At 55.1% G+C, this 26,767-nt stretch overlaps 2 protein-coding genes across 6 annotated transcripts in view; one reads left to right on the top strand and one right to left on the bottom strand.

Annotated features, from left to right (window-relative positions):
• PODN (podocan) overlaps positions 1–24,093 on the top strand; it is a 42,278-nt gene extending 18,185 nt beyond the window's left edge. For 3 of the 5 annotated variants that reach the window (XM_038537496.1, XM_038537498.1, XM_038537493.1), the window contains exons 9-11: positions 32–180; positions 1,553–1,763; positions 4,187–5,137. In XM_038537496.1, coding sequence (XP_038393424.1) covers positions 32–180; positions 1,553–1,736 — 333 coding nt within the window. In that variant the 3' untranslated portion in view covers positions 1,737–1,763; positions 4,187–5,137. Of the gene's footprint in view, positions 1–31; positions 181–1,552; positions 1,764–3,220; positions 3,411–4,186; positions 5,138–23,284 lie in introns of those variants that run through there. The other 2 variants (XM_038537494.1, XM_038537495.1) reach the window with 2 other exon arrangements.
• SLC1A7 (solute carrier family 1 member 7) overlaps positions 6,826–26,767 on the bottom strand; it is a 42,629-nt gene continuing 22,687 nt past the window's right edge. The window contains 9 exon segments of the mRNA NM_001197159.1: positions 6,826–7,772; positions 8,384–8,486; positions 9,101–9,235; positions 9,964–10,158; positions 12,019–12,252; positions 12,928–13,027; positions 16,150–16,372; positions 18,525–18,567; positions 26,151–26,366. Of these exon segments, the coding sequence (NP_001184088.1) occupies positions 7,554–7,772; positions 8,384–8,486; positions 9,101–9,235; positions 9,964–10,158; positions 12,019–12,252; positions 12,928–13,027; positions 16,150–16,372; positions 18,525–18,567; positions 26,151–26,366 (1,468 nt within the window). The 3' untranslated portion in view covers positions 6,826–7,553.

The raw sequence follows: 26,767 nt of genomic DNA, 5'->3' as shown, positions 1-26,767 counted from the left end.
AATGCTTTTACTCCCCTGGTCACTCATACAGCTGCTGGACATTGCTGGGAACCAACTCACAGAGATCCCTGAGGGGCTCCCCGAGTCACTCGAGTACCTGTACCTGCAGAACAACAAGATTAGCACCGTGCCTGCCAATGCCTTTGATTCCACACCCAACCTCAAAGGAATCTTTCTCAGGTAGGAGGTCCCCTGGGGGGGCTGCACAGGCCCCTCTGGGGTCAGCCTGGCTCCAGCAGGATAGCTGAGGCAGAGGGGAACAGCTCCCAGCTAGAGGGCAGTGTTTGAAGCCTGGCTTCATGCTGACTGGCTGCATGACCCTGGGTACATCCCAGAACCCCCCTCAGCCTCTGTTTCCTCAGCTCTCAAGGGTGGGGACAGTCCTAGCCAGGCCTGGTGAGGTTTATAGATTTATAGAAGGTCTTCAGAAACTTTAAAAAGCAGTGCATGTGGACATTATTGATGTTAATGTGGCAGGAAGGGGTATCAGAGGGCACAGGTGATTGTTGTGTCCACAGCTGGCCGGGCTGTACCTGAGCAGGTGGCAGATGTTCAGGTCCTCACCGAGCTCTGGAGGTTTAGAATGATTCTTCTACTTCTTTTTTTTTTTTTTTTTTTTTTAAGAGAGAGAGAGGAGGGGGCAGAGGGGCAGAGGGAGAGAGAGAGAATCTCAAGCAGGCTCTAAGCCCAGCGTGGAGCTGGAGCTGAGGCTCAATCGCACGACCCTGAAGATCATGATCTGAGCTGAAATCAAGAGTCCAATGCTTAAGCGACTGAGCCACCCTAGAGTCAGATGCTCCTTAGAATTATTCTAACTGGGGAGCCAACTCCCCAGGAAATGAGGAGCTTGGGTACAGCAGAGTCAGTGTGGTTCTGCCCAATACCCTCCCTAACCACCCCTTGCACTCAGAAGGGGCAGAGTGTGCACCTCCGGGGGACTGGTGGCCCAGCAGGCCCCAGGCTGGGTTGGGGAGGAGGGTGACCTGTGCCTTGGATACTGTGGGGACTAAGGCCCAAGGAGATGAGGGGGCCAGATATCAGAGCCCAGCCTCTGCCTCCCCTCAACCCGAGCGCGTGCCTGGTCCAGCTTGACCCTGGCCTTGCCTTGGTGCCACCCTGCAGCCTCAGGTTTGGGGTTAATCCCAGAGGGAGCTAATCCCAGGCAGAGAGGAGGCCCCTGTGACTGCCACCCCAGACCTGAGAGCTAGGTAGGTGGGGGCCTGCCCCTCACTGTATGAGATGAGTGGCCCAGGGTCCTCCCCTGCCCCACCCCCTAAGCTATAGTTATATGGAACGGGAACAGCCGGGACTCTTCATGATGCCCTTGCTTCTCAGCACAGCCCCTGAAGCCCCCTGCCCCCACATCCCCTGCACCTCCCTACCCTCACGCCCCCCTACATTCCCTGCCCCCGCATACCCCCCGCCCTGCACCCCTTTTGTGCCTTCTATGCCATCTTCCTGGAAAGCTTATTCCCTCCTGTTCTCATTCTCGAGTGGGTGAGTGTGGGGACTTGAGGTTGGGCCTCTGGCACTGACCGCACTGACTGCACAGGTTCAACAAGCTGGCTGTGGGCTCTGTGATGGAAAGTGCCTTCCGGAGGCTGAAGCACCTGCAGGTCTTGGACATAGAGGGCAACTTTGAGTTTGGTGACGTTTCCAAGGACCGGGGCCAGGTGGAGGAGGAAGAGGATGAGGAAGATGAGGATGACGAGGAGGAGGAAGAGGAGAGGCGATAGTGACAGGATGAACCAGATTTGATATAGGTAGGTGATCTGCGTGGGGGGTGCGTTAACCTCTCCCCACTTGTCCTGTCCCTGACCCCAGGACAGATCCTGGGTGAGGGCCTGGCAAGGCTGTGGGAAGCCAGCACGGGGGCGGGGGCAGGGGGGACTCCCAAGGGTGATGAGTGCCCTGATGGGACAGGCACAGGGGCTGGGATGGTGGGAACAGGGAATGGATGTGAGGCCTAGGAGGAGGCTACTGCTGTGAGCCAAGCTGCAGGTGATAGGGGAGGCAGCAAGGATACAGACAAGCAGGGACTTCAGGGGGTTGGGGAGGGACAAGCGGACTCCAGAGGTCACAGTGGTCCCACTGGGCATGAGGTGAGGGAGAAGACAAGCCCCCAGAGTGAGCTCTTGGGGTCCCAGGTGGGTGAAAGTGCTGGGGGAGCAGATCTGTGGAGGTGGTAGGAATGTTGGGTTAGATGGAAGGGGGCTGGATATGTGGGGCTGGGGGTAGGGCCAGATATGTAGGATTGGGCTGGAGATGGGGGTCCAGACATCATCAGCCTGGAAATAGTACTAGGCTTCAACAGGCTGGGGGAGGAGGCTTGGGGAGAGCGAGAGGCCATGGCTGCGGCAGGGAAGCCTGCAGAAGGCACTGGAGGGGAGCAGCGAGGGAAGGAGGCAGGAAAGGCAGCCAAAGATAGAGGGGGATCATGCACATATGCCGCACGAGCACTCACGTGCACATGGGGCACCAACACACGTGTACCCACACTCATACACGTGTCTAAATGTGCATACACTCAGAGCACACACTTGCAGGACACATAGTGCATGTGGACACACACGCAGGTGTTTCACGGTACATTCATGGTGCAGAACATGTACATGCTTGCGCACACTTGGAGGATGTGTGTGTGTGTGTGTGTGTGTGTGTGTGTGACTACACATGTGCATCCCCAGGCACATAGGCCCTTGTGGAGAGAGCAGCTGTGTCAGTACTGCTGACAGACAGGTAGAGGTGAGCCCACCAGATTTATCCACGAGGAGGACCCTGCCCCACCCACCCCGTGACCTCATGGGGAGGGCCATCAGGGACAGTGCAGTGGACCCAAGGAGCCGACACAACCCTATCAAGAAGTTTAGCTGTGAAGAGATGAGATGAGAGGGTGGCAGGAGGGAAGGGGGTGAGAAGGTCCCTCCCAGCTCCATCTACCTTGTGCCCTTGTCAGAAACAGAGCTGTTGGAATGCTGGTGTTTGGGGGCGCTGGCCTGGATGGGGGTTAAAGACATGCGAGAGGAGAGGAGCAGGGAGGAGCTAGCCCTGTGGGGACAGTGGCAGGGACTGGCTCTGGCAGGAGGGGCCATGCTCCTTCCATGGTGGCAGGAGGGATGGGGGACCAAGTGGCTGCCGTCACACACAGGCTAGGGGCTTGGTGGCCAGACGTGATGTCACATCAGCCTGATGCCTTCAGCCTTCTGTTTTCTCTGTGCAGCAGGAAGTGCTCAGCAGACCGGGGTGGGTGTGGAGAAGATGGACCATTGGATCCATCCGTGGCGGGGTTTTTGGCCAGGTGTGTGGGACAGAAGGGTAAGGAATGAGGATGTTGAGGGTGTTAGCAAGAGAATGGCTGTAGTCGTTGGGGATGCCAGGGGCCAGTCTGGGAAAGGAAGGAGGTATAGACCAGAGGGTGGGCGGGCAGGGCCTCAGCGGAAGGTCGGTGGAGGGTGGGCGCAGTGTGGGGAGCAGCCAGGAGGAGAGGTGTGGTTGGAAGGGACTGTCAGAATGAGCTGTGCTGGGGGAGTCACAGGCTCAGGCTGTGGCCATGGGAAGGGGCCTCTGGGCCACTGTTTTGGCCTGAATTAGAGCAGGGGCCTGGGGTAGAGAGGAGACGGCAGAATGGTGGTGAGGACCCTGTGGGTGAGTGACAGAGGGTGAGGGGGCTGCCAGAAGACTGCATGGGGTGGTCACCCTAGCTTGGAGAACAGGCCCAGAGGCTGTGCTCAGAAGTCCCTGTCCTCTGCCGCCAGGGCCTGGGGATATGAAGGTGGAGGCGACCTCTCTAGGCTTTGTGCTGGGGCAGAGCCAGGGCTCAGTGATGTCAGTGAGGACACTGTGGTCCTCAGAGGGGGCTGTGGGGTCCTGGGATGGGAGAGAACCTGCCCTCTCTGAGGGACATTGGCCTCGGGTGGGTCTGTTGAGCGGGGGCCTTGGGAGGGACCCTGGGGAGTGGCTAGAGAGACCCAGAGGCCTTCTAGTGGATGCCGGGCCTGGTCTCATCAGCAAGAACACCCCCAGCAGGTGGCCTGCTGGTTCTGGGCTCCCAGGGGCCACTTGCCCTCTGGCCTGTGGTTGCCTGGCTTTCCCACAGTCCCCTCATGTGGGCCCCCTAGCTTTAATCCACCTCCCCAAAGCTGGCAGGTCTTCCCTGGCCTTCCTGACTCTTCCACGTGTTCTGCAGGACAACGGAGCACCAGACCCCTTTCTGCAGCACGTACCTGTGCCCTGTGAGCCCCAGTCGGCCATGTTCACAGACATACCCAGTGCCACCCCCTCCAGCCCCTGTGACCTGCCACCACAACATAGGCCAGACACAGCCTCCCATCCCCACCCTGTTCCCGCAGCACCCACAGCCAGACATGTGCAGGCACCACGACACACCCACACCCTGCCGGCTGCATGGCACCCGCCACACAGCTCTACTCTCCACCCCACGCCCTCCGTTGCCATCATGCCATTGGACTCATGCAGACTCGGGAGGGTCTGACTCTGCCCTGGCACTCACGGGTGCCTACTCCCTTTGCCCTGGACCCACATGTGTACACACGCGTGCACAAAGACACACACACGTGTGCACACACATAGCCAAGTCACATGCAAACAGCCTTCTGTGGCCTCTGCCACCTACATATCTTGCCCCAGCCAGAACTGGCCAGAACAGCTTGCCATCTGCTCATCCGTCTGTCCGTCCGTCCACTGGAGAAGACAGAATTATCTTGGTGCTCTCTGTGGCCGGGTGCCTGCCACCCTCTGGAACCCACAGAAGCTGATTTTTGTTCCTTTTTCTCCCTGTGGGACTGTTGCCCTGGCCCCCAGGGTCACTCCCTGCCAGGTCCTGGCCGGCCACAGGCACGTCTTTGATGGAAGTCCCACTGAGGCCAGAGGGAAAGTCTCCTGGGGCTGCTGAGGCCTTGGGCACCTCAGGAGTGAGGTGGAGGGGCAGGGCCAGGCAGGGAGGAAGGGCCTAGCTGCCCTAATGACATATCTTTTGTTTCCCTTTGGGCCTGTGGGGAGTTCTGGGTGCCTTTGAACTTTGAATTCTTTTTAAGAAAAAAATGATAAAGAACTCAAAGCTGATTTCTCTTGTTACAGAAAAGCTAATATAAAAGCATTACCCCTTTCTGGCAGCCCATGGCTGTGTCTGTGTGTGCTTCCTGCCGGGTGCTGGCTGGGTTGGTGCCCGGCTGAGTGGGGGCAGGGTACAAGCACCTCAGGGCCTGTCCAGACTAGCAGGAGTCGGCACAAAGTTCAGTCGTTGGACCCACGGAGTAATCACAAAGGCAGAGGTCCAGGGCTGTGGGGGTTTAGTCACAAGTAAGGAGACCTGGAGGCCTGTGCAGCCCGTCACTTCGTGGGGGTCAGCAGGCCCCGCCAGGACCACCACACCGGGCAGGTGAGCTCGCTCTGCACTTCAGAGGCTCAGCATCTGAGCAGAACACCTACCGGCTTTGGGCTGCTCTGGCTCACCTGGAGGATCACCTGTGCACGGAGTGAGCGTTATGGATAGGGTGTGTCCCCAGGATGGCAGGGATGGGACAGAGCCTGGAGGCACACCTGAGAGCTAGAGCAGTCTACCTGGGGGGCCCAGGTCTCTGCCTAGTGCTCCCACCACCCCAACAGGGCCAGAGCTGGCACCGGGAAGGGCAGCACCCAGCTCAGGGGCAAAGAAGAACCCCTGACAAGCAGAGCGGCTCCACGGTGGGTGAGACGCCCAGGAAGCAGTGCCCTCCCACTGCTGGAGGTGTGTGTCAGCACTCCTCCTGTCAAGCCTGATAAAGAGCAGATTCCAGGCTCCATTGCTCAAAGGGCCTAGGGATGTGACACAGGGAAGGGATGTTTAAGCCAGTCCACACGGTCACAGGAATGATGGATAGCTTGACCTCTGACCTCTCTTCAGTGATTAGGCCTTAATGAAGGAAGGATGCTCCCATAGTAGGCCCTGGAGTCCCTGGCCCTGCGGTGGAACGGGAGTTGTGGATCCTTCCTGGATTCCCAGGCTACGGCCCTGGGAGGAGGATAGAAAGTCGTTCAGGAGTGAGGGCTGGGAGGGCAGGTGTCCTCCTGATTCTGAGTGACTTTGGGAAGCTCATCCCCTCACCCATCCTCAGTGTCTTCATGGGCTCCTCTGTGCAAGACCCAAGAGCCTCGTCCGAAGGCACGTTCAGAGCAGGCTGTGTGGCCAGGGCTCTTCTGTGTCCCTGCCAGCCTCCTGGAGGCACCCCGGGGCTGTGGAGAATGAGAGGGTCTGGAAATATGTGTGGGCACGTCCCCTCCTTAAAGCAAAGTGTTCACCAATGGGAGCCAGACTATTGAGGAAATTAATCTCTTTTGTGGGGACTGATCTCAAGGAGTCTGTTGATGCTGTGGCTGTGAGGCAGTCCCCTGGGGAAGCCAGTTTGTACCCTGCCTCCTGCTTGTGACAGCTCAGGCAGGCCTGTCGTCATTCACCCTGTCCAGGCAGACCTGTCCATACACCGACAGGCCAGCTACACCTGTCTCTACTCCGGCTACACGGACAAGCCTGTATTTCTGGCCACCTGGGCAGGCCTGACCGAATGCCGTCTGCCCAGTCGGGCCAGTCTGTACTGTAACAGCCTAGATTAGCCTGATAAAGAAATGCTGGCCAGGGTCTGGTTGCTACGCCCACAAGACTTGAAAAACAAAATACTTTTATTGAGTTATCACTGAAGTTGCAAACACAAAAGGAAGTAGAAAATCTAACACCACTTCGTCACTCAGGCTTGTGGACAGTGCTGACCCCAGGGCTCCATGGGTAGCTTGACCCAGCATCCTAGGCAAGCCTGCCAACCCAGTCCTGGCCCAGATGTCTCTAAGGGTTCCTGCAGCTCTTCTGAAGACATCCCCTCTCCACATCGGCTGGGCTTTGTGAGATACAGCTGATGGGATGGGCTGTGGCACGTGGCAGGCATGGGCCTTGACCTTGGGCTGGGCCATCCTCGGGGAGAGCTGTTTGTCTGAGGCCACATGTTATAGGGCAGGGAGGGGGGACTGGCTGGGCAGGGACACAGCTGGGGCAGAACCAGGATGTTGTTATGTCTTCATAAACTGAAGGCAGTGGTGGCTGCAGAGCTCCTGGAAGGGGGCAGGGACCCCTGGCATCTGGCCCTGTAGGCCTCTGTCCTTCGGGAAGGAGTGGCCAAGGCTTGAAGACTTGAGTTAGAGTCCCGGCAAGCATTACTTGCTCTGAGCCCTGGGGCAAGTGTTCTCAGCTCACAGAGCCTCAACTCTGTGATCCAGAAAGTAGGACCGTACAGCCTCTGCCTGCCACCCTCAGAGGCCATCACAGTAGAGCTGTCACAGCCGGAGCTTGGGCTGTGAGCTCATCATTCTCCAGCTGGGGCTTCCACGGGCAGTGTTTCCCTTTCTGAGACTCCGCTGTCTGACAAGTGGGGCTGATTCTGGCCTCTCAAGGGTGGGAAGACAATGTGAGCCTGGCTCCTGTCCAGTGCTTAGGAAAGTAGGTGGTGGAGATCCTGCCCTTGGGCCCTAATGCTGGGGGCCCCCCTGCCCCCTGCGGCTCTGCGGGCTCAGACATTGGTCTCCAGCTCACTAATCTCAATGGTGCAGTGGTCCAGATGTGTGGCAGCTGACTCCTCATCTTGCTCCACTTGGATGGGGATGTGGTGGGGACAGGCCGGGCCCAGGGTCAGCTCCGAGGCCTCAGCCACACTCTTCACACAGCCATTCTGCTGGGTTGCCACGATCTCCTGGAGGCTTACTGGCTTGGTCTCACAGGGCGGCAGTTTCTGGGGAGGGGAGAGAGACCTTGGTAGCAGCAGGAGTGGGTGAGGTTAGACACTAGGGGGGACTGAACGAGCAAACCATGTAGTGGGTTTTCCTCTAGATGCCTTGTGGGACCTTGATAGGTCACCCAGGGCCTCTCTGGGCCCCACGTTCAAACCTGCTTCCTTCTGAGGCTCTTAGTGGAGGAGGGACCACACCCTCCGGTGAGGGAATTGGTGGCTATCCGGCCTGTCCTCCCCACAGAGTGGGATGGCCTGCTGCACAGTTATTGGAGGAGCCCTGAAGACCATGAAGCCCCATGCAGACATACAGATGTTTGTGTTGTGGTAGTCAGGACAGATACCACCTCCACACAGGGTACAGGCACCCTGAGGGCAGGGGTTCATCTTACCCTGTTCACCAGTGCCCCTCCCCGGATCGACAGCCACGGTAAGTGGTCAACAACTAGCCGTTAGGGGCATCAGTCAGCCCCCTACAGGTGAGGAGACCAAGGCCAGAGGCAGGGAGGGATGGGCAGGTACCCAGCAGGTGAGAGGAACTGCTGCCCCCACTCCCACCCCAGCTCCACCCACTCAACAGAGGGTCCAGGCCAGCAAGGGGGCACTGCTCTCACCTCAGTGCCTGTGTCCTGAGCAAAGTCCTTCCGGCAGATGTGGGCCATGATCCCCGCCGCCAGCGCATCACCCAGCACGTTAATCATGGTGCGGAACCGGTCCCTGGTGAGCCACGGTGGGCAGTGGGTAAGGGGCTGGCAGAGGGCAGTGCTCACCCCAGCAGCGCCTGCAGCAAGGCCTTTCTGGTCTTCCTGAGCCTACCACCCCCCACCTTGGCAAGGCCAAAACAGGTTTGATGCACAGCTGGCTTCATGGGCACGTGACTCTGCCCAACCGTAGAAGGGCCTGGGCTTGGTCTAACGCTCTGCTCTCACCCTCTTGAAGTTCTTTATAATTTTTTTTTAATTTTGATATATATTTTTAAAATTTTATTATTTATGATAGTCACAGAGAGAGAGAGAGAGAGAGAGAGAGAGAGGCAGAGACACAGGCAGAGGGAGAAGCAGGCTCCATGCACCGGGAGCCCGATGTGGGACTCGATCCCGAGTCTCCAGGATCGCGCCCTGGGCCAAAGGCAGGCGCTAAACCGCTGCGCCACCCAGGGATCCCCTCTTTATAATTTTTTAACAAAAGTAGGCACATTTTCATTTTTGAACACTGGGCCCCACACATTAGGCAGCCAGGCTGGTGTCCTTGAGGAAGGCAGGGACCCCCGGGCCACCCCCACAGCCTGCTGCCTGAGGGGTAGGGCAGGTGGGGGGACGAACCCCACTCACAGAGCCCAGTCGACAGCGATGATGAGGGTGATGTCGTCAGTGGGAAGTCCCACGGAGGTAAGCACGATAACCATGGTGACAAGCCCAGCCTGGGGGATGCCAGCTGCCCCGATGCTGGCCGCAGTGGCCGTGATGCTGCAAGAGGGGCAGGGAGAGGAAGAGGAGGAGCAGGAGGGGCAGGCCTCGCTTTTGGGGCCCGGGTTCCAAGAAGGAAGCCAGATTGCCGGGGCCTCTGGGGACAGCCCTATGGGGCAGGGGTTGTTGGGAAAGTTCTCATGGTGGTGGGGGGGCAGGCCTCTGCTCAAGGTCCTCTGGCCCCATGGTCTCTGTCCCTGGCCTTAGCAGAACCTCCTGAGAGTTTGTGGAAAAGACTGTGCCTGGAGCCTCTGCCTCCATAGGGTTCCCGGAAGCCGACCAGAGATTCAGGTCGTCCGCCCCTCAGCCCTGCCCAGCTCCTCTCTGGGGCCTGGCTCCTAAGGCCTGACTTCTTCCTCCAGCTGGCATGCAAGGCCTTCCCACGGCCTCTGCCCCTCACTCCAGCGCCCTTCCCTCCGCTCTAGCCACACTGGCCACCCGCCCTCGTCCCTCGTCATCCCCCGCCTCTGCTCTGCGTGTGCCTGTCTGCGGCCCTCGCTCCCCCTCTGCAGGGTGCCGCTGGGGAAGGAGCCCCGAGGCAGACACTACGAGTCCCAGCTGTGCCACTGACTTGCCCTGTGGCCTGGAACAGGCCCTCCTCCCCCCCTTGCCCCCTCAGCACCTCAGAAACCCCCTTAGATCTGGGTCTCGAGAACCCCAAAGGCCCTTCCGGTGCCCTCCTTCCCTCCCAGCCAATCCACTCCGGGTGTGGGGTGTCGGGTGTGTACCTGATGGTGATGATCTGGCCAAAGTCCAGCTCGTAGTTGTTGACCTGGGCGATGAAGATGGCGGCCACGGCCTCGTAGAGAGCTGTGCCGTCCATGTTGATGGTGGCGCCCACGGGCAGCACGAAGCGGGCAATGCGCCGGTCGATGTGGTTGTTTTCCAGTAGGCACTTGAAGGTGATGGGCAGCGTGGCTGAGCTGCGGGCAGAGGGGCCAGGTCTGCCTCCCACCCGCTGCTGGGGCCTCCTGGAACAGGAAGCCGGCCCCGCCCCGACGGCCTAGCCACCACGGGGGGAGCGGGCTGAGGGAGCGTCCAGGTGGTCTCGGGCGCCGTCCGGGGCAGTGTGTCAGCAGAGGCCCATCCAGACCCGCCCAGGCCAAGGCCTGAGACACCCCACCAAGCACACGGTCGGGGAGGGGGCGCCACCACCCACAGAGCGCCTGCTGCGTGCCGGGCGTTGTGCTTTACACGCTTCTCCTTCCCCGAGGGGCAGTGGTTTGAGCCTGTTTGACAGACGGAGAACCCGAAGCCGGAGGGCCGAGGGGCTGACCCAGTCACAGGCTGTGCCCAGCTTCAACGAAGTGCTAACCTCAGGACACTGGGGCCGACTTGCTGGATTTCGATTCCAGCGTCCCACTAGCCGAGGGACCCTGGCAGTCCCGTGGGCCTCGGTCCCTGGCCCCACACAATACCTTGACCGCAGAGGTGGTTCAACGGGGAAGCGCCTCGCGCAGTGTCTGGCGGTGGCGAGCACGCGGCCGCGGGAGCCGCTCCTGGTGCTCTGCTACCAGAGCTCCTGGCGTCAGTGCTGAGACTCTGGCTCAGGTTGCTGTGGCCGCAGGGCCTCCCCCTTCCCACAGGCCAGAGCCTGGGGGCCCAGGTCCACTTTCAGAGCCTCCAATGAGCCCCCGTGTGCTGGGCCCCCAGGCTGTGGTTCCTGCCACGCTGCTGGCTCTGGCGGGGCTGGCCTGCGGCGTGGGGGCCAGCAGCCACTTGGGACTGTCTGTCCTGTCCACGTCCCGGCCTTGCCCTCGTGGAGGTTCCAGGATGAGGCATCTGGGGATTTGCTTCCCTGGGGCTCTGCTCCCCCTCAGTCCTTCCTGAGGTGCTTCGGCTATGAGGGGTGGGGCTGTGGGGCTGTGAGGAAGGAGCTCGGTGGTGGCCTTCATTCCCATTTGACAGATCGGGAAGGTGAGGCCCAAAGAAGAGAAGGCAGTAAGGGCTGGAGGATGAGCCAGGCTTTGGCCTGAGCTCAGGTGACTTCTTCCATGTGGAGCTTGAGCACTTGCTAAGGGGAGAGCCATCCTTTCTTCACAGAGTAAAGATCACTTTCTTCCCCTTGATAGACGGTCAGGTCTGCATGACTCCAACCCCCTGGGCTCCCCTGGGCTCCGCAGTGGGCTGGGGTCCTGGAGACCGGGTGCCGCCTCATCCAGCCCAGACGGCCTTCCTGCCCTTAGTGGGTCATCTCCACTCGTTCCCATGGCAACCCTCTGAGGCTGAGGCCACCATGATCTCCAAACTGTGTATGAGGAAACTGATGCCCAGGGAGGTCTAGTGACTTGCCCATAGTCACACAGCCAGTAGGTGAGGGAACCGTGACTCAAATCCCCACTGGCTAGTAACACTGCCAAAGTTGAGACAGGGCATCCAGCCAGGATGTGCCTGTGGCCTTTATCAGACCAAGTCCCTGACCAATGCTGGGCCTGACTCCAACAGATCACCATGTGGGAGTGAAAGGTGACAGCAATCAATTGCAGATTTATCCTTAGTCAGCTGTCCCGACCCCAGGTATGCAGAAGCCACCCCCATTGTGGACTGAGTGCCCCTTAAGGATGCTGGCAATAGGGGAGGGGAGGCTTTAAGATGCAACGAGATCTTTCTGCCATTTAGACCGTTTCAGAAATAGGTCTCATTACTATAGCTACGCCCCGGTTTGTGCAGTGGGCCCTACTGACACCTGCCACGGTTCTACGGCTGTGGACGCATGATGACTGGACAGGTGAACAAAATTCAGCCACCACCATCTCCCCACCCTGTCCATCACCCAGGGCTACCTGGAGGAGGTGGCCAATGCAATGAGCAGGGCCTGGAGGACACCACGGATGAAGACAATGGGGTTCTTTTTGGTAATGAAGAAGTAGAGCAGGGGCAGGATGAAGAGGCCGTGGACCACCAGCCCACACACCACGGTGACTGCATAGAAGCCCAGCTTTTTTCTGACAGCTGTGGGGTCATCCATCTCCAGGATCTTGCCGGCAATGAGGAACACAATGCCAAAGGGGAAGTACCTGGGGGCAGTATGGGGACCAGCAGTCAGCTCAGTGCCAGGCAGGCAAGTGTCCCAGGCACTGCATCGCTGCCTGGCCTCATGCCCCCCGAGCCTTCCTGCGCTCCCAGGGGGACTGTACCAAGGTGCCCAACACATGGCATCGTTAATACCATGACCCTCAACCAGCCCAGCCCTGTGCAACCTCTGGTCCCTGTGCTTGCCTGTCCAGGCCTGGGAGGAACATCCTGCCCTTAGCCAGCCTTCCTATTGCCCCAGCAGGGCCACACACTACATGTGATTCCTAAGATTCCTAAGGCCTGAGCTCCAAACCAAGCGTGGCAGCTGGTTCCCAATCCAGTGTTTGCCTTTTCCAAACGCTGAGCTGATGAGACTCCATGTGATAGGGGACCTGGGCCGGGCAAGCAGAGCTATGCTTAGCTCATAACTTTCCTCCCAGGGGCCTGACCTGGCGGGGAAACAGCCGGCCCAGGGCTGGAACGAGGCTAGGTCAGGGCTGGGGAGGTGAGGGGGCCGGATCCAGGGGAAAATGTGCAGCTCTGGAGGCCCCAGGGCAGGGCTGAGCCTCTGTGCAGCTTTCTGCTCACTCAAGGGGAGCAAAGGGAGCCAGGGCAGGGCTGAAAGGGGGTGCAGGGTGAGGGTAGAGGAGGACACCCCTGGCTCCAGTGACGCTTACCACACAGCCACTGCCACAATCTTCATGACCGACTCGTTGAGGCACTGGCAAAAGCTGACTAGAGGGGTTCCACTGTCACCCATGCGGCCCAGCATGATGCCTGCGGGGCAGGGACACAAGAATGTCATGGATGCCACAAATCAGCACGTGCCAGCACACACTGGTGGCCAAATGGGGACAGAGCCATGTGCACTGGAGACCTTGGGCCTTGGCTGCCTTCCCAGCAGTTTCGATGTGCCTGTGCTTACACCCTCCCCTTGCCTCCTCCTTGGCCTCCACCGCCCCACAAGGGCTGTCATCTCTTCCTCTCCAATCCATGAAAATGCTCCCTGCCGAACACCCCTCACTGGCTTCCCGGGCACTCAGACCATAGCCCAGTTTCCCACTGCTTCAGGTTCCCAGTGACCTGACCCCTGTCTACACCTTCACCTCCCTCTGGCCCGCTTTTCACCTCCTCACTACACTCTAGCATCACTGGCCTTCTTTACCTTCCCAGAAGATATCAAGCTTTTTGCTGCCTCAGGGCCTTCGCCCATGTAGGTACTGGTGCCTGAAACACTGGCTGCCCAGCTGCCCACACGGCCTGGAGACCCATCGCCCCTCCCCTTGGCACACTCCCCGTTTGTTCTTCTCTGTCTCATCTCTTTCTGATCCCTTTATATCACTTATTACAACTTATAACTATTATTTTCCAGTTGTCTGTTGTTCTTTACATTTCCTCCCAGAGGTTAGCTCCGTGAGGGCTACAAAGGTATCTCCTTAGCTGGCATGTTGTAGGTGCTCAACGATAAGCACCTAATCAATGAAAGAAAAAAGGAATGAATAATAAAGGCCTTTCCTAGAGCCTCTGTCATTCTCCTATGTGGGGGGTTCATTTGTGTCCATGGTGAGCTGTATGCAAGTGAGCGCCCTTAGGCCACTTCTGAAACAGTGATGAGTGACAGCTGTCCCCACTCTGTGGCTGCCCTTGGAAAGCTTCCTCACAGGGTGCTTCGGGGACTCATCACCTGACTCAGCCAGGGAGAAGAGGGTAGGGATTTGAACCCTGGCTTATGAGGCTCCAGAGAGAGGCTCTTTCCCTGTTCCAGGAAGCCCCAGACCCACACCATCCACAGAATAGCTACCACATGACAGGATGGCACGGGAGCCCTGCTGGTGTGGGTTGGAGAGGCCCACGCTGGAGGTAACATAGCCTAGCCCCATCCACCTGGCCTGTGGAAGCCCCGCTGAGCTCGGATCCCCCAGTCCCCTATCAGTGCCAACCCCTCTCGAGCTAGTCCTGCCTGAAGCAGTCTCCACTTAGTTTCCCAAGAGGCACCTCAGGGTGTGGCTGTAGGCCTCCTGCAATAGTCAAGGCCAATGAGGACTTAGCATCAGCTACGTTCAACACTAGGGAAGAGATGGAAGAGGAGGCTACGTGGAGGGGACCAAAGAAAGCCCCATTTAGAGCAGCTGGGCAAGTGTGCTCGCTCACACTCAGATGCGGGCACCCACTGAGGCACTGAGGCACATGCAGGCACACACTGACTTGGACACACATGTACAGACCTACAGACCTGTTTGGACACATATACAAACATATATGCCCTGACACATGGACAGTTGCACATGTTCAGTAAGCGCTTAGTGAATTGAGTCCAAGGGTCTCTTCCTGTCTCTGCCTGCATGGAGCTTACACCTGCTTCTGTGCAACTTAGACACAGAAACAAATCGATAACTGCAGGAGGGTCAAATGTTTAAGAAGGAACATGGGGCACCTGACTGGTCTGGGCAGTCGGCCGGGAAGACTTTGCTGAGGATGAGATGCTTATGTAGATAGACCTGTCGCCTGGCAAGGATGGGAAAGGTGCAGGGGAGAGGAAGGGTCAAGAGCAGCCAGGCTTTAGGGAAGGACTTTGGGGAGGCACCTTCCAGAAACGAAAAGGTAGTGTGGCTGGGGGAAGAGAACAGGAGCAGAGGAGCTTGCGGGGCAGGCTGGGCCAGATTGTGCAGAGCTCCGCAGGCTGCATACAGTGCTCGGGCCCCTTCCAAGTGCACTGGAGAGCCCCGAGGCCCTGGGCAGGACTTTGCCAGCGGCTGAGGGGGACGCAAAGGACAGGGGATCTTCAGGAGGCTCTTGCAGAAACCAGGTGAGAGATGACGGTGGCCCTGAACTGCGGTGGTGGTGGAGGGCAGAGGGAAATGTGGGCTCTGAGAGAGGTTTCTGGGGTAGACCTGACAGATTTGGATGCAGGCTGGGGCAGAGGCCAAGGCAGAAAACAGCACCTGGATTTCCCAAGTGAGCAACCAGGAGGATGGTGGGAAAACCTTGTGAAGTCAGGGAGGCATAAGAGGCCCTTCCAGGCCCTTGGCCTAGGGATGGAGATGAAGAGGTTGATGACAATTTTAGAATAAAACTCACAGTGACCTCTGGCATGGTCTAGAAAGACAGGGGGACTGATGATCTGGAATGTTCTGGATGGCTTGTCCCCAAGTAGGAAAAGGATTTCTGTGGGTGTGTCGGTGGTGGTGGAGGGGGCACTGCTGGCAGAGGCATCTGAAGTTTCTGTGGGATCTGAAACTTACATAGTTTGGGGCCCTCTTTAAGAAAAAGAATTCTCTCTCTCTCTCTCTCTCTCTCTCTTACTTCCTTTTTCTCTTTTTGTAAAAGGGTATAAAAGGGCCTTTGCAAGTTAAGCTTTACCAGCTTCATGGTACTAGCCTATGGTTGGGGGTCTCAGCACCTCGAGAAAAGTAGTAAAGGGGAGAGTGAGGTCAGGGAGGCCAACTGTGGGTGGAGAAATGACACAGACATGCCTGAGGAGAGAATGGCCGGTGAGAAGCCCCTGTGGGAGGTAGAGGGAGAGAGATGGTGCTGACTGATGAGTCTTAGATTTTTCCTGTTCTTTACTGTACCCCCCCCCCCCACTCTGCCCCAGTACCCCCAGACCTCAGTGAAATGGAACAGGCTGCTGGGAGAGGGCCAAGGGGCCCCTGGAGGCAAATGAGCATCCAGGGATGGAGAATTCGGAGTGAGCAACATGGGCGCCAGCTGGGGCAGGGCTAGAGACACCCCTTGGCCATGGAGGGGGGACTTGAGCCACTCCCCTGGATAGGAAAGAAACCTGGAACTTGGGAGACTCCAAGGTTACTCATGTTAGTGGACACAGGGTTGTAGAGAAGGATAGATGCAGAGAGGGACTGGCTCCAGGCCCCTGCCGGGGTGGGCAGGGCAGCACGTACCCATGGTGGCAGAGAAGATGACGATGCCCAGCACGTTCATGCCATCGATGGTGTCAGGCTCTGACTTGTAAACAATCTCAGGTGGTGGGGTCAGGTCCAGGGCGAAGTTCTGAACACGAGAGCCATTCTCTTCCTGGACCCCATAGATGAGGATCTGCCGGGGAGCGGCCTCCTCCGACGCCATCTTGGGGGATTTGATGATGGGGGTGGTCTTGGTGCGGTACTAGTGGGTGACACCCAACCAGGACGGAGTCAGGGCCAAATGTTGTTCTTAATATCATCAACAACAACAATAATAACATCCTGGAGGCGTATTTGTATGTGGTCAAGAACTACTTGATTGACAATAGTGTTTACCAAAAAGAAAAAAGAAAATTGAGATTTCTTCATCTATGGACACACTACCCAGCCATGGGCCTCTCCAACCCTTCTTCCCTCTTCTTCCTTCTCTGCATCACTGGGTTCCCCTCTACCCATCTCCTCTTCTACCCAGATGATTTTTCCATTCACCCATCTATCCCTTCCAAGCATCCATTTCCCCAGCCAGCCCTGCCTGCCACTGGTGGAACCTTGGACCTTCTCTTTGAAAAGTTCAACTAGCCCCAAGCCTTCTAGAGGAGAAGAGGACCCAGCTGGGAGGAACTGAGTATTCACACTGTCTCCCTTCCCTCCTCTGCCCCAGGGTGTCCCTGGGTCTTTCCCTCTCATTTCTCCGGCACTAGGAGCCCAAACAAGGGAGTCTTCTATCCTCCCAACACCACGGTGTCAATAAGGTAAGCCTTCCGGGTGTGCAGTGGAGTGGGGTAACCATTCAGGAGATATATGGGACCTCAAGTTTTTGTGCTTCAGTTTCTTCATCTGTAAAATGGGATAACAATAGTATCTAGCTCATTAGATTAAAGGAGACAACATACATGAAATGTTTACAACAGCACCTGGTGTGTGGCATGCCTGATGTGGCCATTACCACTGTTACCATGCCACTACCACTGGCATCACTGTTCCAACATTGAACATGCTGGGGTGGATGCCAGAGACACAAAGATGAACCAGACGTGAATCTGCTCTGAGAGCTTTGGGGAGGGAGGGATTTACTTTGCCTCAGGGGGTCAGACGGCTTCACAAAGAAAGGGACATTTGAGTTGGGTCTTGAAGGGTGGGTAGGAGTTCACCAAAAGACAAAGGACATTCCAGGTAGGTATGAAGTAGAGCAACATTCAGTCTTTCTCTCTCTCACCTTCAATAGTTCTCCATCACTACTGGAATAAAATCAGAACTCTCTAGCCTAGTCCTCGGGGCACATCACCATCTGGCTCATTTCATAGATAAAGGCCCAGGTGGTAAGGAAAGATACAGTGATTAGCTCAAAGTTTCACAGCTCCTTATTTTGGATCCTCCTCTCCAACCCTTGACCTCCTCCTTTGCATCCTCAATCCCAGTCAGGGCCCAGCAAGGGGATCGGGAAGTGCTTGCTGGATTGTCAACCAACCAGTCGACATTTTATGAGGGGAAAAGAATTAGAAGTTATTAGAAGGGCAGACAAAAATAGGCACACAGGGATATTTACCATAATTTCCAAAAAGGAAAAACTGAAAACAACCTAGAGGCCCACTGAAAGGAGGAGATGGTAATAAATTACAGCCCCTCTCTCCCCGTGCAGCATGGGCTCTTACATCACCGCAAATATTGTATTTTTAAAAAACACTTAATAACCAGGGCAAATGCTCATGATATAATGGGAGTGGGGAGAAAAGCAAGATATATACTGTCTATGTACTACTATTCTACTAGTATCTTTTCAAAACATACTTAGGCAAAGAAAAAAGATTAGAAGTGTACCCACTACAACCACTGTTGTGTGGTCCTGGAACAAGAGATGATTTTTATTTTCTGCTTCATATTTTCTAGCATTTTCCTAATATTTTACCCTGAATATTATTGCTATTCTTATTATGGGGAAAAAAGTATTATTTTAAAGGAAAAACAGGCTTAGATGCCAGACAGGCCTGGGTCTTCCTACCAACGCCGTCATTTACTAGCAGTATGATCTTGGGCAGATCCGTTAGTCCTCCTGAGCCTTGAGTCTAGGTTTCCTCACTGGAGACAGGGGCTGTACACTGAGGGCAGGGTTACCTGAGCCCCCAGTGAGGTGGTGTGTGTGAGTGTGGGTGTTGCCCCTAGAGCAGGGGGCGGTTCCCTCCACTGTCGCTTCTCTTCTTGAGAAGCTAGAACCCTGGGCAGGGGTGTGGCCATGGGAGACTGTAAGGGTCTAGGTCTCCCCAACTCTCCTCCTCTCCAGGAGGCAGGGAGACTTGGTGGGTAAAGTTGACACTTCTCAGCCTGGCCCACCCCCCTGGCCTCAGGACCCCACTCACCTGTTTGAATGTGGCTTCCACCAGGTTGGCAGGGAACATGTTCCTGGGAAGAGAGTCAGTAACTGAAGAATTCCCCAGCCCAGGACAGGAGGGCCTGTGGGGTCATCTGAACACCTCCCCTGGCAGCCAGTCAAGGCCTTCCATGACCTAGCCCACCTCCCTCCATGGCTTTCTCTCTTCTTACCACCAGCCACTCCCCACTCCACCTCCTGACCCCTAGTACTCAACACTCCAACATTAGTTGCATACAGTTCCCTAGAGATACTGCATACTTTTCCAGCACCCAGGCCTTTGTCCACACTGTTCCTTCTGCCTAGAAGGTCCTTCCTGCTTCTCTGACTCCTACTCCAGTCAGTTGGAGGCCACACTTTCTCTGGTTGATGGTCGACTCTGTGACCGTCCCCTTGGGAGTCACCTATGTTCCAGTGTGCTGCAGTGTGGCATGGGCTCACGGGTCTGCCTCCCCACAGACTGGCTTCCTTGAAAACTCAGTTGGTCCTATCTTATCTGGATGCCCAACACATGACCTGGCACGTAAATGAGATCATAATTCTTATTAACATTATTTTCATAAAGCTAAGGGAGGAGGGGTCTTATCCCACCAGATAAGAACATAAACTATAAAGATACAATTTAAAATGCAATATTGAAAAATAAATAAATAAAATAAAATAAAATGCAATATTGACACAGCTGTCAACAGAAAAATCAAGAGAACAGAACCCGTAGCCCAAAAACAGAACCTAGTACATCTAAGTACTTCATTTAAAAAAAAAATGTATTTACTTGTTTTAGTAATCTCTGTGCCCAACGTGGGGCCCAAACCCATGACCTGAGATCAAGAGTCCCACGCTTTTCCAACTGAGCCAGCCAGGCACCCCTAAGTATTTCATTTTTGATTAAAGCTGTGTCACAGATCAGTGAGCAAAGGAAGAATTCATTATAGAGTACTATAATGAAGCCAAACCAACTATTTTTTTAAAAAAATTCTTATTTATACTTTGCATCAAAATAAATTCCATTAAAGAAATAAGTAATGTAAAAAATGAAACCATAAAAAGTTAGAAGAAAATATAGGTTAATATTTTTCAAATCTTAGAATATGGAAGGATCCTCTAAGAAAAAAATGAGCAATAAACAAATCAATAGATTTTACTATGTAGAAATTAAGAATTTCTTAAGTGCAGCATAGTATCCTGGGTTGGATTTGGGGGTAGAAAAAAAGACAGTAGTGGAAAAACCAGTGAAATCCAAACTAGGTCTGTAATTTAGTTAACAGTGTCGTACTAATTTAATTTCTTAGTTTTGACATCTGTGTCATTGTTACGTATGCTGCTAACATCAGGGGAAGCTAGGAGAAAGGTATGCGGGAACTCTCTCTACGATGTTTGCAACTTTTCTGTAAACTTAAAATTATGCCAAAATAAGAAGTTAAATAAATTGAGAAGTTCTTTAGACAGTTCCAAATACAAATAAAATCATAAAGCAAATGACAAACAAGGGGAACTATGTGACAAAGTGTTGTCGTCCTAAATCTATAAAGAGCTTTTACAAGTCATCTTTGTCTCCTTCACTGTCTCTTCTCTCCAAAACATCAGCTTCCTGGAAGGCAGAGATCTCTGTTTTGTTCACTACTGTGTTTCCAACAACTGGAAGAGTGCCTGACACATAACAGGAACTCAGTGTATATATTTGCTCCATAAGTAATTGGACCACAAAAACATTAGAACCAAAATAGAAAAATGATTGAAAAGTCATGGACAGGCAATTCACCTAGCAAAGGAAGGAACGTAAGTAGTGGAAAAAAGCTTTTTAAAAGATGTTCATCTTCATCAATAAATTAGACATTTTCACCTACCAAATTGGTAAAGAATTTTTAGATGACAATGCTCAATGCTGAGGACGTTTGGTGACAAGCTCCACCCTTTCCCCTGCCCCTCTCCCACCTCCTGGCAGCAACTTTTCTGTAAGGCAATTTGCAATTCTTATTGAGGAGCTAAAATCATTAAAACCATTGCAACTTTGTCTTTAGGATCCACTTCTAGGAATCTTTTCTAATTTAGAGACACTGACAAATATTTTGTTCATGTGCTTGTATTTTCTTAAACAGGCCACATGGACCAGCCTTCACTCACTCTTGTTCTTGGCAAACCTCTTTTAAGACTCAGCTCGTACATACCTGGAATTCTATACAAGAGTGTGGGTGTGTGTTATTTCTTAACCTTATACCCCAGCAGCCACTGTTGGAAAGTGTAAACTATAATTTTTTTTCCACTGTTGCTAACATATAGGTTCAGTCTAAGCAAATGGCAGGAGGAAGAGTGCTTAGAATGAGCCACCAAGGCAGAAAACTGGGAAAGAGTGGTCATGGCTCTTCCCATTCATTTCAGCTTTATCACAAGAAAGAGAAGAAGCTGTCAGGGATCAGGGACTGGGATCTCATAAGCTCAAATGAGGCGTTTCCCCCTCTAGTTATAAGCAGATTCCTGCCACCCGAATAGAAGCTGCCTGCAAGAGCGTTTGACATCAAGCAGACCCGAAACACCAAAGCCAGGGTTAGCGCTGGGGGCTCGCCAGGCACATGCTGCCAGGACGCACCAGTCCATCAGACCCCAGGAAATCATGACCAGAGAGGATGATGCCAGAGGTTCATAGTTTGAAAATCTCTCCTGGGCACAACCCCAGAGGTGTGAGGGATTTACAAGGTGATTTTCTGATGAAACTTGGAGGGAAGTCTGCTTTAGCCAGAGCAGAAACTAGGAACATTCAAGTTGTAGGAGATCAGATGGAGCTTACACCTAGGAGGTACATCTCTTTACGATCTCCTTGAAAATTAGAATGATTTAAAACATGGGCTGTGGCAGGGACAGCTAGTTGCCTTCCAGGTTTCTATCTCTCCTCCTTCTTTACCAACAGGAGCCCCAGCCTGTTACGGGCTCTGCCATCAAACCCTGTTTCCCAGCCTCTTTGGCCAAAGGGTTGGCCCAGGAGATGAATGGGACTTATTGGGTGGTGCTTCTGGAAAACTCTTGAAAAGGTGCCCACTCAGTCAGGACCCTTTGGTCCTTTCCTCCAACTGCCTTCTTTCTGCCTGGAACATGGGTGCAATAGCTAGAGCTTCAGCAACCTTCTTGGACCATGGGACATACTGATAATAAAAGCCAAGTGCTAAGCATGGTAGGGGGGCCGTGGGAGTCTGCTGCCCATGAGCTGCCCACGCTGGACTGCTGATTTCGAGAAAGTGAAAGCCTTTACCGTAGTTCATCTTCTGCTGCTCCGGGTTTCTCTTAACTAGCGGCCAACGGCAACTCCTGACTCATACATGTGCTCATATTAATAATCAACTAACTTATCCTGCAGACTTTAATGAAGAATTATACTTTTGACTATTAAACAGAAAAATGTACAACATTTTCTTTTGACTCTGAATGCCCACGGGAAGTCCTCCTGTTTGCCCCATGAAGCCTGTACTCCCGGTGGCCTAAATGTGGATGGAATGTGCTTGGGAGACGATAATAGCCATGCCCATGAAGCACACACACCCTCTGGCCTGGGCCTTCCTGCACGTCACTTGGGGCAGGGCCATGGTGCCACTCCTCTCCATACCCGTCCTGAGTCCCCTCTGTGACGTTCCATACTTGCTCCTTATCCCATGTTCCCAACCCCTAGGTGGGGGTTGTTCCTTCCCAAGCATGGCTCCTGAGAGCTGCATCCCACCCCTGAGAGGGTAACTGAAAGCTATAAATAGGGCCAACTCATTACCTCATCTCTCTGGTGTTTTAATAAGATTTGAAAAAAAAGAAGGGGCCCAGCTCGAATTAGCCCTGGAAATGAATTCATGTCTCCATGAGTTGTCTGGGGGCATGGCCTGTTGTGTTCCTCCAGAATCATCTTTGAGAGATGATTCTGGAAGAGCCTATCTTCCTGGACCTGAGGTATGCCTACCGCCTCATTCCTCTCTTCGGTTGGCCCCTATGTCTTTCTGACCTTTCATGTGTCACACCTGCCCGCATTTCCAAGTTCCCTGCTCAGGCCATCCCTGTCCTCACTCAGTTATCACACATGCTAGCCACCTGCTCTGGGCCACAGAGAGGGTGAGGTGCCCCTGGAACCCGCCATCCTCGTGTTTTCATTTTCTGCACAGCCTCTCAGAACGTCAGAGCATCTAGGAAATTCTGTCCAATGCATTCTTCTCATCTGTCTGTCCTAAGACAGAGGACAATTTGGGGTAGGACTTACATTTGCCCCCTCTCGGCACGTCTTCACCCAGAGCAGGATGCCTTATAAAAATGGGGCAGGGCAGCCTGGGTGTCTCAGTGGTTTAGAGCCTGCCTTTGGCTCAGGGTGTGATCCTGGAGATCCAGGATCAAGTTCCACATTGGGCTCCCTGCGTGGAGCCTGCTTCTCCCTCTGCCTGGGTCTCTGCCCCTCTCTCTCTCTCTGTCTGTCTCATGAATAAATAAATAAAATCTTTTAAAAGGGGGGCAGGTAGTGAATGGAGGAGTGACTGCACCCCAAATGGGGCATCCTCCTGCCTCCAGTCACATCCTGACCACTCTGCCCTGCTCCAATTCATCCTTCCCAAACTCACCAGCTTCCTATTTCTAAAGCATAGCAGCCAATCCCCTCAGCCTGGGTGCAAGATCTTCAAGGTTGGGTTCTGCACTGTCCTCCCAACCTCATCTCCTAGAACCCACCTCTAGGAGCTTCTGCTCATGCCCTGCAGCTTCCTCACTGGTTTGTCGGCCTTTGTGTTTCAGAACCACAGAGCTAGAAGGGATCTTGAAAACCACTGGGGAAACTGAGGCCTGGAAGGGCCACACTGTGCCTTATTGGCAGAACTGTAACAAGACCTCACATCCTCAAGGTTCTCATTCCCTGTCCCAGGAAGCATGTGACCTCTCTCGGCAGCCGCACTCTCTGACTAAGGAACGGTGACAGTGATGTTCAACCACTCACTCAGCTTTGCAAAACAACTTGCCTTGGGGTTGAGAGCAACTGGGGAAAAGCCTGAAACCAGAAGGATCAACTTTCACCACGTGAAAAGCAACCAAGAGCAGGAGCCACTCCTGGAACATTTGACTCTGACACGTGTGTGAGATCCAGAGCCCTCAGCCCCTCAGCAGGGGAGGCCTTGGTGGGGAGGGCGGGGACTCCCTGGGCACCAGCTCCTTCCACCACGAGGAAAGACTGTTTTGAATCATAGAATCCAAGAAAGGATGAATCATAACCACCAAATCTTAGAAATAATGGATTTTAAAAATGAAGCTTCTCGAAATTCCTCTTCCCTTGGACTCTAGGATGTCTGCTGTCCCAGTTCTCCTCCTGGCCCTCTGCTTGCTGCTGCTCTGTCAGATCCAAGCAAACCTCCAACGTGGCTGTGGGACAAGGCTCACCCCAGGCACCTTCCCCCGTGCAAGTGTGTCTCCTCTCACGGCTCAGATCCCAACCGCATCGGTGGCCCCGTATCCCAGGTCTGCATACAGCAAACACTGAGCACCTCCTCTGAGCTGTTCTAGGCTCCAGGATGCAGCAGGGAACAGATTTTTAAAGATCTGGCCCTCGTGGAACATATGTTATTCCAGTTGCAGAGTCACAAAAGAAATAAAAAAAAACAGGATAATATCAGGTAATAATAAAGGCTATGAAGAGAGAGTAACAGAGGTTGGGAGGTCCCTCTGAAGAGGTGACACAGAGCAGAGGTGGAACGAGGGGAGGAGCCATGCATACCTGTGGGAAGGTCCATCCAGCCAGAGGCAGTGATGAGGACAAGGCACTAGGACAGGATCTTAAGCACATTTGGGGAGCAGCAGGAGGCCAGCGTGGCTGGAGGGTGAGAGGGAGAGTTGGAGGTCACAGGCCAGCGCGTGTGTGGTGGAGGCGTCAAGAGGGAAGGGCCTGTAGGCCATAGTGAGTGCCGCAGAGTGTGCTGACATGTGGTGAGTCATGAGCGGGATCCCTGTGGCGACTGTGCTGAGAACAGGCCGTAGGGAAGTGGAGAGAAAGCAGAGTGATGGGGTTGGACAACTCTAGTGAGAGGTGATAGTGGTCTGGAAGATGGTGAGAGTGGCACAGGGGGACAGAAGGGACAGGTTTGGGATATTATCTTGAATTTGCCAACAAATTGGATGCTGGATAAGAGAATGAGTGATGGTGGCCCGTGATGGGCAGCCTCCCAACCTCTGTCTCTAACTCAGACTCTCCCAGACTCAGATCCACCAGCCAGCCACCAGTGGATACCTTCCTCAGGTTGCCCATACCTGCTCTGGCATTGTTCTGTGACTCAGTGACCACGTTGTGATCCAGTGGGGCGTCCTGGCCATTGGGATCGGTACCCCCACCTCCCCCAGCCCCTCCTCCCTTCTGCCCCTGCCCGTCCCCTGCTGGGTTTGTCTTCTGAGCAGCCTTCGTCTGCCCTCTTCCTGTGCCCTGGCCACGATCGGGGTCCCATCCCTGCCATTCTCCCCTCCTACCCATGCCCCCCATCACTCTGCAGCCAGAGTGAGCCTTTTGAATGGGATCATCCACTTCTGTGTTTCGAGCCCATTTTCTGTGCCCTTTAGGATAAAACCAAGTTTTCAGCCTGGGTCACATTGTCTTTCATGATATGACCCCCTCACTTCCCCAGCAGTGGCTGTCCACTCTCCCCTCCCCAGCAGGGAGATTGAGTGGGTGAGGATTTCTCCCCCTACCTTCCCTCTCAGCTCAGGACCTTGGCATATCTTTGCCTTCATGAAGAATGGGCTCCTGGCTCCCCAGCCCTGCCACTCACCACCCCCTTTACCTGGGGCAGCTCGGCCTCCCCTGAGCCTGCTCTCTGCACTCACCACAGCCCCGCTTCCCACATCGGGGCTCCCACCCCCGTGTTGTTGTGTCTGTCCATGCACCTTTCCCTCCTCTGGGACTAGGGCCAAGCTCGAGTGCGTGGCACAGGGTGGGCCTTGGCAAGAGAGAGAATGAGTGATGGAGAAGAGGGGCATGGCCCGTACAGAGTCTTGGGAAAAGGGGTTCGGACTTGAATGCATTGCTGGGTCTACAGCCCTTTCCTGGGAGCAGGGCTCAGATCCCCAAAACAGATGGTTACAGCGTCCATGAGGCTTAGGCAGGGGCACCACAGGGCAAAAATCACAGCCCTTGGAGTCAGGCCCAGGAGGAGCCCTGGCTCCATGACCTGCCCGCTGGATGGCCCTGGAAAAGTCAGCTCTTTGAGCCTCACTCCCTTGTCTGCACGAAGAGGACCAAGAAGAGGATCAATCAGGAAAAGACAGACGGTTAGAGGCGGGCAGGTGACCGCTGGCCTCCCCCAGTAGCAGCTGGGTAGTCAGCAAAAGCCCGCTAATGCCGACTCGGTGCCAGGCCGCGCGCTGGGGCTTGGCTCCCAGGTGAGCTCGCCCGTGCCCTGCCCTCCAGGTGCTCCGGTCTGACGGAGGCAGACAGCGCGGTGTGAACCCGGCGGGCGGCACAGGGGCGAGGGCACAGGGCGGCCTCTCTAGGTGCCACAAGTCAGCAGGAGCGGACCCTGGGCACCCCCTCCCCGTGCCCTAGGCTGCCTCTGGTAGGCACGCGGGGCCGGTGGCCCCAGCCCAGGCATGGCGTCCCCAACCAGGTGTCAGTGGCAGGAGTTACCGGATGAGGTCCAGCAGGGCGTCGGCTGAGCTCATTATGGCCTTCCCGCTCTGCTCCATCGTCTCCTTCTGGGCCGCCCCGCCCGGGTGGATGATGGAGACCATGATGATGCCCACGATGACGGCCACGAAGGTGGTCCACAGGTAGTACGCCACGGTGAGGATGCCCAGGCGGCTGGAGGTCTTGGCGTCCAGGGAGGCGAGGCCGGACATCAGGCTGGGAGAGCAATGTGGGTCAGGGTCGTCAGGGTCTGGGGGGGGGGCACTCGGGTGGACCCACTCACACCCCTCCCGACTCTGCCCTGCACCCTCACAGTGCCCATGCAGGCATGTAGTCCCCCGCCCCCAGCAATCCCGTCCTCTGGCCCCCTCTAGCCTGGTTTCCTGCTCTGTCCTCTGGCCCACGCCCCAGCCCCCAGTCGTGCCTTTCACACCTCCAGGCCTTTGCCAGGGCCGTTTCCGTGTCTGGTGTCTAATTACCAGGTTCCTCCACTTGGACTGCCTGCTACTCACTAGGTAAGAGCAAGCTCAGTGTCACCTCTCTGGTGAAGTCTCCTTGGGCCACCTGCCTCTCCCCCGGGTTAGGAGCTCATTTTGGGTCTTCCACAGCCCCTGGCC

This window comes from Canis lupus, chromosome 5, assembly GCF_011100685.1.
Source record: "Canis lupus familiaris isolate Mischka breed German Shepherd chromosome 5, alternate assembly UU_Cfam_GSD_1.0, whole genome shotgun sequence".
Taxonomy (NCBI): domain Eukaryota; kingdom Metazoa; phylum Chordata; class Mammalia; order Carnivora; family Canidae; genus Canis; species Canis lupus.
The sequence above is the reverse complement of the archived record's forward strand: the minus strand, read 5'-3'. Positions and strand labels throughout refer to the sequence as shown.